Source organism: Delphinus delphis, chromosome 11, assembly GCF_949987515.2.
Source record: "Delphinus delphis chromosome 11, mDelDel1.2, whole genome shotgun sequence".
Taxonomy (NCBI): Eukaryota; Metazoa; Chordata; class Mammalia; order Artiodactyla; family Delphinidae; genus Delphinus; species Delphinus delphis.
Genome location: NC_082693.1, coordinates 59,819,531 through 59,836,193, shown reverse-complemented (window position 1 = coordinate 59,836,193; position 16,663 = coordinate 59,819,531). Strand labels below are relative to the sequence as shown.

At 37.7% G+C, this 16,663-nt stretch overlaps 1 protein-coding gene across 1 annotated transcript in view; it reads right to left on the bottom strand.

The window, feature by feature from the left end:
* Nucleotides 1-346: 346 nt before the first annotated feature.
* Nucleotides 347-16,663, bottom strand: part of LOC132433904 (GLIPR1-like protein 2) — a 28,585-nt gene continuing 12,268 nt past the window's right edge. The window contains exon 4 of the mRNA XM_060025270.1: nt 347-461. Within this exon, the coding sequence (XP_059881253.1) occupies nt 347-461 (115 nt within the window). The remainder of the gene's footprint in view (nt 462-16,663) is intronic.

Genomic DNA, 16,663 nt, shown 5'->3' with positions numbered 1-16,663 from the left:
TTACTTCTTTCCTCTTTCTGAATGTTTTGGAATATCCTATCCTTTCGAGCAGCCACTCTCAAACAGGCCGCTATTTCAGGAATTAACTGAGAAGCTTTTTCAGGGCATAACTGTTAGTTCTCTTTCCTTCTTTCAGATTCTAGTATGTACTAAGGGGCAGGAATAATAGTAAGAGAGGGCAGAAGAGGTTGTGTAGTTTAAAAAAATCTAAAGATGATACTGTTTGATACCACCTTTGATAATATAACAATACCATCCTGAACAAAGGAACAATATTAACATGACAATGAAAGACTAGTGTTCACCACTTCTTTTTCTTGTCATCCAATGCATTATGGATTTTTTTTCATGTTTCAGTTATTTTCTTTATCTTACTGCATAGAAAATCTGTGCATCTGTCATAGATGCTACATCGGGAACACATTAATCCTCGTTGATAAGGACTTCTTGACAGAGATCCTCTACAAAAAAGCAGAAAACATTTTGTTAGAAAAAGTCTCAAATTTTATGTTATTTAAATAATATGGTTAACCAATTTTTAATTAATTTATAAGGGCGATTTAATTTAAAAAATGGACTTAAGGGAGTACTTAAAAGTACTTAAATTGCAGATGTAATCTTCCCCCTCTTTTTTCCCCCCAGAAATACTCTCTTCTGAAACTAATTCCCATTAATTTTAAAGTATTGTAATTTAAATATGAGGGAGTTTTAAAGCTTCTTTCATTTTATTTTGTATAAAAAATTTCCTTTAAAAATGGATGTTATAGAATGTTTTATAACTAATTGCTTCCTGATTGGCACATACATATAAAAAGCTATATATAAATGATATATTAGTTTTCTGAAACATTTGCAAAATCCTGAAATGCCTATTGGCACAAATACCCAGCTGCATGGATTATTTTGAGGTCTACATGAAAAACACATAAGTATATAAACAAGCAAATAAATGTAAATGGGATTTTACAAAGTTGTTTTAATCTATCGTACAGAGCACAGGGGAGAAGTTAAAAATTGTTACATCAATTGCCCAGAGGTAAGTTAGGAAAAGAGGCCCAAAAATAGATATGAATTGGGAAGCGTATTTTAAAATATCTGAATAAGAAAGATAGAGAAGATAGATAGGGAAAATATATTTTTGAGTGAGAAGAGGGTCATTAATTGTGGTTATTTAAACATGATTGCTTATTTACTCAGTGTATAGTTGCAAGCTATAAAAACAAACATTAGGCATTTAGGTCCCTGGTTAGGCCACTCTGGGCCATCTAGAAGAATGGCCAAACCTTAGAAATACATATTCAAAAATGTGAATATCAAATTTCTGAGTTGTATCTTATGAGAAGTTTTTGATGATACCCAATAAGGTATCTGATACCCTCAAATGGCAAGCTTTCAAGTACATCAAGGATATACAGATACCTATTGTTATTTGCAGATCATATATCGTTCTCTAATTTCACTGTTCCACAATCAAACCATTTCAAGAAGGAAATGAATTTTGTTTGGATCCCAGCCAGAATACTAGCCGTCAAGAAATCCAAGAATTGAACCAGTCACCTTTACCTAATACCGTAGTCTACTTTTACTGCCTTAATTCTTTATCACTGAAACAGATGCCTCCAACTCAAAAGCAGAGCTTATACTGTTCTAAAATCCCTGGGGTGGGGGACCTCTGTTCTTGTACCTATGCAGAAAGCTACTCACTATACAGACTGCCTTTAAAACCTGGAGCAAGCAACCTAAATGTCCATCAACAGATGATTGTATAAAGAAGATGTGCCACATATATACAATGGAATATTACTCAGCCATAGAAAGGAACAAAATTGAGTTATTTGCAGTGAGGTGGATGGACCTAGAATCTGTCATACAGAATGAAGTAAGTCAGAAAGAGAAAAACAAATACCATATGTTAACGCATATATATGGAATTTTAAAATGCAGTACTGATGAACCTAGTGGCAGGGCAGGAATAAAGGCGCAGACGTAGAGAACAGACCTGAGGGCACAGGGGTGAAGGGGAAGCTGGGATGAAGTGAGAGAGTAGCATTGACGTATATACACTACCAAATGTAAAATGGATGGCTACTGGGAAGCTGCTGCATAGCATGGGGAGATCGGCTTGGTACTTTGTGACAACCTAGAGGGATGGGATAGGGAGGGTGGGAGCGAGGCTCAAGAGGGAGGGGATATGAGGATATATGTATACATATAGCTGATTCACTTTGCTGTACAGCAGAAACTAACACAACATTGTAAAGCATTTATACTCCAATAAAGATGTGAAAAAAAAAACCTGGAGCATAGGCTAATCATCCCATGACCATAATGTCTGATAACCATGGCCTGGAATAACTCTGGAAAGGCAAATAAATATATAAATAAATACATGAATTAATTAATCAAAATAAATAAATTCACATTGTGCTAGAATACAACGGGCCCTCCTTTTCAAAGATATGAACATTATAAAACTGTTTATATTAGGTAGCCAGAAATGGCAAGCTAATACTCTCCCATGTTAATCTTCCTGTTGTTCTGAGTTTCTAAAAAGTTTAACCTAAAGCAACTTGAGTCTGAATCTACAGTACAAGTCCACAACTGCAATTGGAAATTATTGGGCTGGATTAGGAGAAAACAACAGATAAGTATCTACAACTAGCAAAGTCCTTTGAAATTTCATAGCTGCCCTGGTGGTGCCTGAAGAAATAGATGATATTCTCTGTCTTTAGGCATTTGCCTTTTCCGAGAAGCAGCCCAAGGGTTCGCTGAGACCAAGTCCTGACTCTGAACATAGTCCTCGGGAACTTTTCTTAGACTTGCATCTGGCCATATCTTCATTATATTGCCACCTATAGGATATGTGCCCAGGCCCTAGATAAGGACATGTCACCTGGGTAGCCCAATGGGTAAACTACTCCCATGCCCAACCCAACGTCCATTAGAAAACCATTATTCAAATTTTATAATAGATCTACATTGTTCCAGAATGAGAACACAATTCTGGTGGTGATGGAAACTTTTATTGCCTGCCACTTTGTTCATGAAGGAGATAATCCAGCTCCATGGATTGACAATCTAGGAATTACAATTTGTAGATAGATTCTTCTCTTCAAAGTTCTCCATGTGCAGACTCATATAATCTGTATATTGTCCATGGAACAATGGCCAGAGTACATCAAATAGATATTGATTTTTCCATATTATACAACCAGAATAACTAGGCCACCTACAGTAACTCTTTTCACTTTTACTACATCCATATGGCACTGAGAAATATCACAGTGCTGGCTTCTGGTTCATATCCAAACATCTATGGATTTCCCAAGTAGACTTAAAGAATCTATCCCAATAAGCTAGAGAAAAATACATGCAATAAGCAGCAAAGATTATCTTTTAGAGATTCTATCTGGCTCTTCTTCTGATTCATCTAATATATTTGTCTTTGCCCAAAACTCCATGACTACTTCTTGGACCTATTCAAGGTCAAGGAAGGTATGGATCCTGTTGTTTTCTGCCTCAAATTATCCCTGTATATGCAAAGCTACCTCACTTTATATCACTTTCTGTGAAAATCAGTTGGTCACATCTCCTCCCTTCACTTCCACATCTTGCACCTAAAGGACCAGGGAACACAGTTAAACACCTATAAAGCTCCTTGAGGCTGATATTATGTAGTTGTACCATCCTCTAATCCTCCCCAAGATACCGTCTACCTTCTGATTATGCCTCCTTATTCACTTTGGTATCTGGCTCACCATTTTGCTTTTTAGTCAAAATTGTGCGATTGTCTACAAATTTGGGACCTAGAGGATTACAATATGCTAATGGATAATTCATCCAATAACTTGGTCTCTATGTTATTGGATGTCTTCACCATCATAAAACTTCCTAATGCTACATAACTGTCACTTTTGTAGCCACATTCTGCATCTTATTATCTCCTAAATCTGCTCTACTTCTGAACTCACAAATCACACATTCCACTCATTGACTGCAACCTCCTGTCCTTCCAGGTTCCTAACTCATTCACTCCCATCACACTTGTCCATTAATTTCACTGTTTCCACAGTGTACTTTCTCTCCTATTTTTCTCCCTATCCATCGTGTTGTCTTTTCTCAATCAAGCTTAGGTCCATCACTTTGCATGTTCTCTACCTAAAACCTTGAAACTCGCTTGCACTATTTTCCTTTACATCCACCTGACAAAACCGCTGTGTAGGAAAAAGTGAAGGAATCTTACTGTCTGCATGTCCCATGCCTGCTTCAGGGCTGCTGGGTGCTGCTGGAGGAAAATCATTAAACTAGGTAGAGAATATCTCTATCATTCTCTCTATTCAGCTTCCGCTCTCATGTTCCATAATAACTATTTCATATCTTCCCAGTCCTCAAACTTCCAGCTTCACTGTCTCTCCCTTTATTCTCAGGACATGATCTATTCTACTTCACAGAGAATCATAACAGCTATTAGACTGGAACTCGAGAAATTTTCTGTCACTAAATATGACAAATATACCTACGCTTTCCTTTCTAATACAACTGAAGAACTGCTCCTCATTCTTTCTAAGGCTAATCTCTCTCTTTTTTTTTAAGTTCAAAAGTCATATAATTAATTGTTTGCACTTTTTTGTTGTTGTTGTTGGTCCTACATTTTCTTTTAGCATCTTTATTGGAGTATAATGGCTTTACAGTGTTGTATTAGTTTCTGCTGTATAACAAAGTGAATCAGCTCTACGTATACATATATCCCCATATCTCCTCCCTCTTATGTCTCCCTCCCACTCTCCCTATCCCACCACTCTGGGTGGTCACAAAGCACCGAGCTGATCTCCCTGTGCTATGCGGCTGCTTCCCACTAGCTATCTATTTTACATTTGGTAGTGTATATACGTCCATGCCACTCTCACTTCGTCCCAGCTTACCCTTCCCCCTCCCCGCATCCTCAAGTCCATTCTCTCCATCTGAGTCTTTATTCCTGTCCTGCCCCTAGGTTCTTGAGAACCATTTTTTCTTTTTTTTTGGATTCCATATATATGTGTTAGCATATTGTATTTTTTTTCTCTTTCTGACTTACTCCACTCTGTATGACAGACTCTAGGTCCATCCACCTCACTACAAATAACTCAATTTCATTTCTTTTTATGGCTGAGTAATATTCCATTGTATATATGTGCCACATCTTCTTTATCTATTCATATGTCAATGGGCACTTAGGTTGCTTCCATGTCCTGGCTATTGTAAATAGAGCTGCAATGAATACTGTGGTACATGAGTCTTTTTGAGTTATGGTTTTCTCATGGTATATGCCCAGTAGTGGGATTGCTGGGTCGTATGGTAGTTCTATTTTTAGTTTTTTAAGGAACCTCCATACTGGTCTCCATAGTGGCTGTATCAATTTACATTCCCACCAACAGTGCAAGAGGGTTCCCTTTTCTCCACACCCTCTCCAGCATTTATTCTTTGTAGATTTTTTGATGATGGCCATTCTGACTGGTGTGAGGTGATACCTCACTGTAGTTTTGATTTGCATTTCTCTAATGATTCGTGATGTTGAGCATCCTTTCATGTATTTGTTGGCAATCTGTGTATCTTCTTTGGAGAAATGTCTATTTAGGTCTTCTGCCCATTTTTGGATTGGGTTGTTTGTTTTTTTGATATTGAGCTGCATGAACCATTTGTATATTTTGGAGATTAATCCTTTGTCAGTTGCTTTGTTTGCAAATATTTTCTCCCATTCTGAGGGTTGTCTTTTCATCTTGTTTATGGTTTCCTTTTCTGTTCAAAAGATTTTAAATCTGATTAGGTTCCATTTGTTTATTTTTGCTTTTGTTTCCATTTCTCTAGAAGGTGGGTCAAAAAGGATCTTGCTGTGATTTATGTCATAGAGTGTTCTGCCTATGTTTTCCTCCAAGAGTTTTATAGTGTCTGGCCTTACATTTAGGTCTTTAATCCATTTTGAGTTTATTTTTGTGTATGGTGTTAGGGAATGTTCTAGTTTCATTCATTTACATGTAGCTGTCCAGTTTTCCCAGCACCACTTATAGAAGAGGCTGTCTTTTCTCCATTGTATATTTTTGCCTCCTTTATCAAAGAAAGGTGACCATATGTGTGTGGGTTTATCTCTGAGCTCTCTATCCTGTTCCATTGGGGGGACCTTCAAGATGGCAGAGGAGTAAGCCGTAGAGCTCCCCTTCCTCCCCACAAATACATCAGAAATACATCTACATGTGGAACAACTCCTACAGAACACCTGCTGAACGCTGGAAGAAGACCTCAGACCTCCCAAAAGGCAAGCAACTCCCCACGTACCTGGGTAGGGCAAAAGAAAAAAAGAAAAAACAGACAAAATAGGGATGGGCCCTGCACCACTGGGAGGGAGCTGAGAAGGAGGAAAGGTTTCCACACACTAGGAAGACCCTTCACTGGAGGAGACGGTGGCGGGGTGGGGGGGGGGGTAGGCAGCGGCGGAGCTTCGGAGCCACGGAGAAGAGCGCAGCAACAGAGGTGCAGAGGGCAAAGCGGTGAGATTCCCGCACAGAGGATCGGTGCCGACCAGCACCCACCAGCCTGAGCGGCTTGTCTGTTCACCCGCCGGGGCGGGCGGGCTGGGAGCTGAGGCTCGGACTTCGGAGGTCGGATCCCAGGGAGAGAACTGGGGTTGGCTGCGTGAACACAGCCTGAAGGGGTCTAGTGCGCCACAGCTAGCCGGGAGGGAGTCCGGGGAAAAGTCTGCACCTGCCGAAGAGGCAAGAGACCATTGTTTCCTGGTGCGCGAGGAGAGGGGATTAAGAGCACCGCCTAAACAAGCTCCAGAGACGGGCGCGAGGCGCGGTTATCAGCGCGGACCCCAGAGACGGGCATGAGACGCTAAGGCTGCTGCTGCCGCCACCAAGAAGCCTGTGTGCAAGCACAGGTCACTCTCCACACCTCCCCTCCCGGGAGCCTGTGCAGCCAGGACCCCATGATTCAGTGACCACTTCCCCGGAAGAACGCACGGCGCGCCTCAGGCTGGTGCAAAGTCACGTCGGCCTCTGCCGCCGCAGGCCCGCCCCGCACTCCGTGCCCCTCCCTCCCCCGGGCCTGAGTGAGCCAGAGCCCCCGAATCAGCTGCTCCTTTAACCCCGTCCTGTCTGAGCGAAGAACAGACGCCCTCAGGCGACCTAGACGCAGAGGCGGGGCCCAATCCAAAGCTGAGCCCCAGGAGCTGTGCGAACAAAGAGAAAGGGAAATCTCTCCCAGTAGCCTCAGGAGCAGCGGATTAAAGCTCCACAATCAACTTGATGTGCCCTGCATCTGTGGAATACATGAATAGAAAACGAATTATCCCAAATTGAGGAGGTGGACTTTGGGAGCAATGATATATATATATATCTATATATTTTTTTCCTTTTTCTCTATTTGTGAGTGTGTATGTGTATGCTTCTTTGTGTGATTTTGTCTGTATAGCTTTGCTTTTACCATTTGTCCTATGGTTCTGTCTGCTTTTTTTTTTAAGTATAGTTTTTTTTAGCCCTAATCTCTTCTAAACCCTTCCTTTTTCTCTTTTAAAGCCTTCTGTTTTCTCAGGGACTTGTATCTTTACATATACCCTGCCTTTATACTTTATAAAGAATTACTTTTATTTTGTATTAGATTCTTCATGTCAATATTTAAATATGCTCACATCTTCCCCATTTTAAAAACAAAACAAAATAAAAACAACAACAAAACAGTTCTCAATTCATTCCAACCTGGCATCAGTTTCCTCTACTCCATAGAAGCAGTTTTCCTATGTTTATTAATGAACTTCTCTTTAGATCTGATATTTTTAAGTCCTGACTTTGCTTGACGTCTTGGAATTTGAAAGTTTGGACGAGTTTTTCCTTTTAAAAATATTCTTTCCCCACACCTTCCCTGATACCATACTCTTCTGCTTTTTCTTCTACCTGTCTGGCCACTCTTCTTAGGTCTCCCACTTATCTTCCACTAACTGCCCTTAAATGTTGGCATGACATTCCACAGGTCCTATTCTCTTCTCATTCCATACTCTCTTGCTAAGCAATCTCATCTATTCCCATGATTTAAATTACCCTATGTTTCCTGGCACTGGATGTTTCTTCTATGTCATTCCTCACTCATGAGCTTCTGACCTAAATAACAACCTGCTTACTAAACATCTCAAAGTGAGTATTTCGCAGCCAACTCCAATTCATTATGTACAAAGTGGAACTCATTATCTTCCCTCCCAAAATGTTCAGTGTTCCCCTTTGCAGTTAATGCCAATACCATTCATGCCTGATCATAAATTTGAAAATCTTCCTTGACTACTTCCTTTCTCTGATTACTTAATACAATGACCTGCAAATCTTGTTATTTATACCTTCTGGAAATGTCTTAAATATGTCTCCAATATCAATCCAGACATCCCTTGTTGATGTAAAAGATAAACAAAAGTAATACATATATATTATTTATAAGTATATGACAGAAAGGAGGAAGCAGAAAAGGGCACCTTTAAAGGGGAAAAAATGTCTCCATCTTCCACTTTCCATCTGTCTCTCCAGAGATAACATCTGTTAACAACTTCTTATGATTCCTTCCAGAAGAAAGTTTTTCATAAAAATTCTCAGTACTTACATGCTTGTGATAGAGACTGCTAGCTGTCAATCTAAATATCTCTTGAAATACTGAAATAACAGTATTTTAGCTTGGCACATTAATGGCTAGTCTCAGTACATTTCCCAACCTCTCCTGCAACTTAGATGTGGCCATGAGATTAATTTTATATCCAATGGAATGGCAGTAGCAGTGATGTGCACCACTCCCCACCTGGTACTCATGCTGCCAGCATGTTTCTTTTCCCTTACTATGAGCTTGAGCTAGCTTATGTCTGTGGCCTGGATTTGATCATGTGGACAAAGACACTGCCCCAGGGGATGGTGAAGAAACAAAATAGGAGAAACCTGGGTCTTTGAATGACTAATGGAGCACAGTACCCACCAAACTGAAATTTCCCACTTTTATCTTGAATCACTACATTTTTTGGTAATAGTAACTGTTATAACAAAAAGACCTGTTCTTACTTATTATTGTTTTTTATCTTACTTTTTCACCTAACGAGTGAGACCTTTCCATACTGGTACATAGAAAAGTACACCAGTTTTTTCAATGGTTACACAATAATGTGCAGTAAATTAATTGCTTAGTCCCCTATTACTGGAGTCGTTGGTTTTTTAAATTTCAGTTTCATGCTATTAAAACATGCTCCAATGTGTATCCTTGTATGTATATCTTGGCCAACTTTCATGAAGATATTACTAAGATAAAATCCTGATAAGGAGATTACAAGATCAAATGGTAAGTATAATTTTAAATTTTGTTACACTGCCGAACCCAGAAAGACTGTATCAATTTATTGCCCTATTGCAAATGCAGAGTATCAGTTAAGCTTTTCTATATTCTCAAATGGATGAGTGGAAAGTGAACATTTATTTTTGTTTTTACCTGAATTGCTTCAATTATGAGTGAGACTGAATACATTTTCATATGATTCATGACCATTTTCTTTTCTTTTTGGTAAATGACTTCTTCATATCTTCTGCACGTTATTCTCTTGGGTTGTTTCTCTTTTTCTTTTTGATTTGTATGAATTCTTTGTAAATTAAGGGGACTGTCTCTGCCATATATTCCACACATAATTCCAGTATATCAATTTTTCTTTGGCTATTATCTATAGTATTTCTTTAGTCATTAATTAGTTTGAAATTTTTATAAAATTAGGTACATATTTTTTGGATTTTAATGTTCTGCTCAGTCAGACTTTTCGTCAATACCTCTCCATTTTGGCTAGGCCCAAACTGCAGCTTTGTCTTCTCAGCACTGTGCAGCTTCTGAAATCTCTGTGCAGGTCTTCAGCCTGCAAGTAACTGTTCCTATCTAATCCTTCCAGAATCTCGCTTTGAGGAGTGCAGCTTAGGAGCTGCCCAAGGACTTGCAGAGAAATTGTACACAGATGTTTGGGGGTCCTTCTCTGCAGCCCCCTCCTCTTTGGGATCCTGTCCTAAATCCTAGACTACTTAACATCAATCAACACTGATATCTCCTTTGCCCAGAAAATACACAATCTTTGCTTGCTTTGGCTATGGTTTGTACAATAGGATGCTCACAGAGAGAAAACCAAGGCACATATAGGGTTCCCACTGTACTCTTTTCTATTTGCAAGGATCATAGCACTGTACTGGTTGTTTTCTAATGCCTAAAAACAGTTATTTTATATGTTTTGCCCAGTCTTTATAGTTACTTTAAGCAGGAGGCTAATTCTTATACCAGCTTACATAATGTCCAGAATCAAAGTGGATCAAATTAATTTAAAAGTTAAAAAAAAATAAAGAACCATTAGAAGAAAATGTGAGATAATAATATTTGGGGAAGGCTTGTCTAAGTATGATACAAACCTCAAAACCCATGAAAAAAGTACTGATACATTTTTTTCTACAATGAAACAAAATAATTCTATTGGCAAAAATAAATTGCATTATAAATAAAGTCAAAAGTTAAACATAAAACTAGAAAATATTTGTAAATTATATTACATAAAAGAGCTAATTTTCTTGTACATAAGACACTCCTCCAAGTTAAAAAACAAAAAAAGTCCAACAACTTAAGAGAAAAACAGTAAATGTATAGGAACCCTCAGGTCCCAGTAAATGAAATCCACATATTCTAAAATATAAAAAAATATACTTAAACTCATGAAAAATAGAAGATGAAAATTAAACATATACATAACTCATAGTAGTAAATAGAAAAATATTTGAAAATATATTATCTTAGCAAGGGAGTTTAAATATAGCCCCTCTTATATGCCGACATAAAAAAAAGTTGTAATAGAAAAAATGGCGTGACTATGATGAATAGATATTTAGTAATATATATGCAAATTAAAAGTACACATTCTCTTTGGCCTAGGGTTTCCATGACTATATGTTTATATTATAGCTACTAACTCATGTCAGAATTACATGTCTAACTGAATAATTACTGCTTGAAATAAAATTAATAAAATAGCCTAAACGTCCATCAGAAGGAGAGGATTATTCAAATTAATTTTTGTCCATCCACTAAAAAAAAAAAACTGTGAAATTCTTAAAAAGAATTTGGAAACTCTTCACGTACTCAAATGGAAAGACTTCCAGTCCATATCAAGTAAAAAAATTAAAGAACATCACAAGAAATGTAGTGCGCTCCTGTTTGAATTATGGAAATGCACACATTTGTGCACCCAGACACACATACACAAAGATAGATATACTTTTCTGTATGCACAGAATATATCTTTTAGGATAAAATTTTGGAGAGAGTAACTGAAAGGCAAGGATGGGAACATTATTTTCTCCTTGGATAGATTTTTCCATCATGAATATGTATCAAGTACTAAACATGATTTATTAAATGACCTAAAATTACAATACATAGAAAGCAATGAGAAAGAGACTATGTCATACGAGATCCTAAGGTCTAGTAAAAATTGTAATCAAAGGAAAATATATAACTGTAAATATCTTCACTATTAAGTAGGATTAAAGATAAATGAATGTAGTATATTTTGATAAAAACAGCAACATATAACAGCCCCTCTCCCTAAAAAGTACCTGGAAGATTAAATATCTCAAAACAAAGGAATGAGAAAGGATAAATAACCCCTTAAATCTTTTCTTTCGAGAGATCAATAAAATAGATTAAACCCTCATGAGCAAGAAAGAAAAATATTTACTATTAAGAATTTCTCTAATTTTCTCTTCTTATACTTCTCTCCTCCTGTTTTTTTTCCAGATAGAACTTTCTTTTTCAATTCTTCCCCCATCTCTTATATGTTCTAATATATTCTATCACTCTCTATTTATGATGGCTTTCTTTAGCTTATAAAAATACATTAGAAACCAAAGTCATAAAACAAAAACTTTCACTCAACTCTACACACCTACACACCTTCCTTTTCTTTGTTGCCAAATATCTATATAGAATATTCTAAATTGGCATTACTATTTTTCAAACTGCAAGTTATGAGCTATTACTAGGTCATGAAATCAAATTTAGTGCTTCACAGTTCACATCCAATATTTTAAAATATGAGACAGACTAGAAAGCTGTACTTAACTGTGAATAATATACTATTTCATATATTGATAACATGTTCTTATTTTATCATTCATAGTAAGGATACACATTGTTCTGTAAATCTTTTCTTTCAGTAATGTACTGTGCCTCATAATTCTAAGATGTACATCTTTTCTTATTTTAGCACCTCTGAAATTGAGATGCATCTTAACATTGATGGCATCTTAAAATCACAGTTGACCAGGCAGTGAACATGATATGGTTGTCACTGCACATTGCGAACTTGTCATAGCTTTTCATACTGTCATACTTGAAATGGGTTATATGCATTGTTTGCATTTTACGTATTTAAATTGCTATTCAAAATGTCTAAAATGATCACAATAATATATCATTGAATCATAAATTATTATGCATGCAGAAAAGCATGGAAAGAGAGCCACCTCATATATAATAGAGACTGATGAGAAAATAAGTCTAAATGTTATTTTAAAAATCTACCAGTACAGTTCTAGTTTCCCTCTTACCTTACTAGTCTCTTTCTATACTCCTTTGCTAGCTCCTTTGCCTGAAGTTGAAATACTGTAGTGATGTAGGGTTTAGTCCTTAGTCTCTTCTGTCCCGTTTTCCACACCTATTTTCTCACAAGGTGATTTCTTTCAGGACTGTGACTCATTTCTGCCTCAGGGCCTTTATATCTGCAGTTCCCACTACTTAAAAACCCATCCTAGACCTTCATCTGACTAGCTCCCTCATTTGATTCATTCACATTTCTCACATTTATTACTCCACCAAATGTATGTGAACCAAAACACTTGATCTTCTCTCAAGCTCTGCTCCTCCACAAGTCTTCCCTATCTGTCTAATGGCACCAATGTTCATCCAGTTGCTGAGACTAAAGGCATAGGTGTCATTCTTGATTATTCTATTCCATTCACCCCTAAAGTTAAATCTGTCAGCAGGTGTTGTTAAGCTCCATCTTCAAATTATATCCCGAATCTGACCTTTCCTCACTATTTCCATGTTCTGTAGGCAGAATCCATGTCATGGTACAGTATGGGTTTTGGCAGTGTAGAGGAGCTTTCCTCCATGCAGTGATTCTGGGGCACTGGCTCATTTCATCTTGTGGCTCTGCCACTCTCTAGGACATCTTAATCCTCCACCAGATCCTCTGTATCCAACCAGTAGATGAGGGAAGACCAAGAGTGTGAAGGATCATGTAGGAAGTTTTCAAAGGCCAGGCCTGGAAGTGGCCTAAATTCCACTGGCCAAAGCTTAGCCACATGGCCCAACCGAACTTCTAGGGAGGCTGGGAAACATATTCTAGCTGTCTGTTCATGACGTAAAGAAAATGGCACCACCTGCCAGATTGCATTTCCTTATTTATTTATTTATTTATTTTGTGGCTTGCGGGCTCTAGAGCGCAGGCTCAGTAGTTGTGGTGCACGGGCTTAGTTGCTCCGCGGTCCTTAATTTTTAAATAAAGAAAATGTTCTTTACTAAATACCTTTGGACACTATAATTTACTTCTTTTAAAGGTCCAGCTTTAGATTCAAGTCATTTTCTTCAATCTCAGAACTCTTACCTCCTCCACTGGCCTCGTTTCCCTTCTAATACACCTCTATGCATCAAACTTAACTACTTCTGAATCTGTATCCTGGCTAACTGCTTCTATGATTTCATACCTGCTTTTACAACAGATCTTTTCTATTTAAAATACAGATGTTGTATGTATTTGGTTAACGTTGTGTTTTTTTTTTTTAATTTCTTTCCCAACAGTCTATAAGTGTTTTCAGGATGAATACCATGTAAAAAATGTGGAGTTCTATTGCTTAGTTATTGTTTAAATGTACCTACTATAAACATATTTAAATAAGTAAAAGATCCTGCAGGAACCTGCAGATGCAACATGTCTAAAAATAAACAAATCCTTTTTTCTTCCACCCTACATCTTTTCCTAACTCAGTTAATAAAATTATTTATCATTTAAGCTTAAATTCTAATGCTCATCTTTGATTGTACCCCCTTCAATACCGAAATTCAAGGCTAATCTAATTAATACTGTTTTATTTTACTTTGTCTTATTTTTCGTAGAAATGTATGTTTTTTATTTTATTTTATTTTATTATTATTATTATTTTTGACTGTACTGTAGCTTGTGGGATCTTAGTTCCTCGACCAGATTGAACCCATGCCCTCGGCAGTGAAGGCACGGAGTCCAACCACTAGACTGCAAGGGAATTCCCAGGAATGTATAAGTTTTTATCTTTGAAATTGAAAAATAACCACTAGAAAATGACATATGTAAATATTGTTGCAGTTCACTTTTCCTGATACATTATAAGCTATCTTAACCTTTATATAGGTATCTATACAGATTCTTTTCTTTTGCTTATTCTTTTCTTTTCTTTGATTATTATTTCTGTTCCATTTATTCTCTGTTCTTTAGGAGCAATAATTTATAGATTTATCACCCTACAGGGTTCCTTTCTTTTTCCATATATATTTTTACTTCTATTGTACATCTTCGTGTTCTGAAATTTTTCAAGATTGTGGTTGACTCATATTTTCCCTATTGCCAAATCTGTTTTATTCTTCCATTCTGTACTAGCTTGCTGTGGCTACTTTAACAATGCCACAAACTTGGTGGTTTATAAAAACAGAAATTTATTTTCTCAGTTCTGGAGGCCTGAACTCCAAAATCAAGGTGTTGGCAGGGCTATGCTCCCTCCAAAGGCTCAGAGAGGGAATTCCTTGACTCTTCCAGCTTCTGGTGGCTCCAGAAGTTCCTTGGTTTGTGAATATATCACTCCAACCTCTCCCTCCACAGTCACATTGCCTCCTTCTCTTCTGTGTGTCTAGTGCTGAAATCTCCTCCCTCTCTCTTATGAGGACACAAGTAATTACATTTAGGTCCCACCTGAATAATCTAAAATAAGCGCTTCCTCTGAAGATCCTTATCTTAAACGTGTCTTTTGCCATATAAGGCAATATTTACTCTTGACATGTAACTTAATATTCACAGGTTCTGTGAATTAGGAACTAGATACATCCTTTGGTGGGGGCCACCATTCAGTCCATTACACATTCTACTTTTCAATTTGGTTTTCTTTTTTTTTTTTTTTTGCTGTGTTGGGTCTTTGTTGCTGCGCGTGGGCTTTCTCTAGTTGCTGTGGCGAGCCGGGGGCTACTCTTTGCTGCGGTGCATGAGCTTCTCATTGCAGTGGCTTCTCATTGCAGAGCATGGGCTCTAGGCACACAGGCTTCAGTAGTTGCAGCACGTGGGCCCTGGAGCACGCAGGCTTCAGTAGTTGTGGCGCACGGGCTTAGTTGCTCTGTGGCTTGTGGGATCTTCCCAGACCAGGGCTCCAACCCATGTTCCCTGCATTGGCAGGTGGATTCTTAATCACTGCACCACCAGGGAAGTCCCCAATCTGGCTTTCTTATTTTCATTTCTATGAAGTAGTTTATAAGACTGTGATGAATTAATTTTTCTACAATGATTCTTAAGAAAGATACCTATGACTGCCTATTTTGAGTACATAGCAAATAACTTGGACTGAGTTGACTCAGTCAACTCATAATTGAGTTGACTCACATAATATATGTGCCAACCTAGATCCTTCACAAATGGACTTTCCAAAGTTTGTATCAAGGAAATAATGGTTGATAGAAATTTCAAGACAAAGAAGCCTATGGGACAGGTGAGTGGAAAGAAGAGTAATCCTAACGACTAGTAGGTTCATCTTATCACTATAGTCATGGGATACCCCTGCAGTCACTACTGCTATTAAGGTCACCAAATACCTTCATCTTATCAAACGGAAATGTCATCTTTCCTTCCTCATTTTTTTTTTTTCATTCTTTCAGGAGCATCTCATACAGTTAACCACTTTGGGCATCATGACTCACGTTCTTCACTTGATTTCCAAGTACCCTACCAGCATTGTTTGGGTTTCCTTCTTATCTTGTTAGCCTCTTCACTCTCCTTTGTTATCTCTTTTGCCTGAAGTTGAAATACTGTAGTGATCTAGGACTTAATCCTTGAATTAAGTCTCCATACTCACTCTTTCATAAGGGGGTCTTGTTCAGGACTGTGACTCATTTCTACGTCAGGGCCTTTATAGTAGCAGTTTCCTTTACTTCAAAACCTATCCCAGACCCTCATACAGCTAGTTCCTTCTCATGATTCATTTACATTTTCCACATTTACATTTCTACCTAATGTGTCCAAACATAAAACACATCTTCTGATGTTCTTCCTTGTCTTAGTTAATGGTATCATCACTTATCCAGTTGTTCAGACTAAAAGCATGGGTATCGCCACAGTTTATTCTATACCTCTTATCCCTAAAGTTAAATCCATCAACTGGTATTTTTAGCTCTACCTTCATAATATATCCAGAAACTGACCTTTTTTCACAATTTCCATGGTATAGTAAGCAGAATTCTAAAATGGAGCACAAGCTCCCCTACCCCTGCTATACATGCCTTGCATAATTCTGAGGAAAGTGAATGTAATGGAATTTACTTCCATGATTAAATTATGTTATTTGGCACAGCTGAC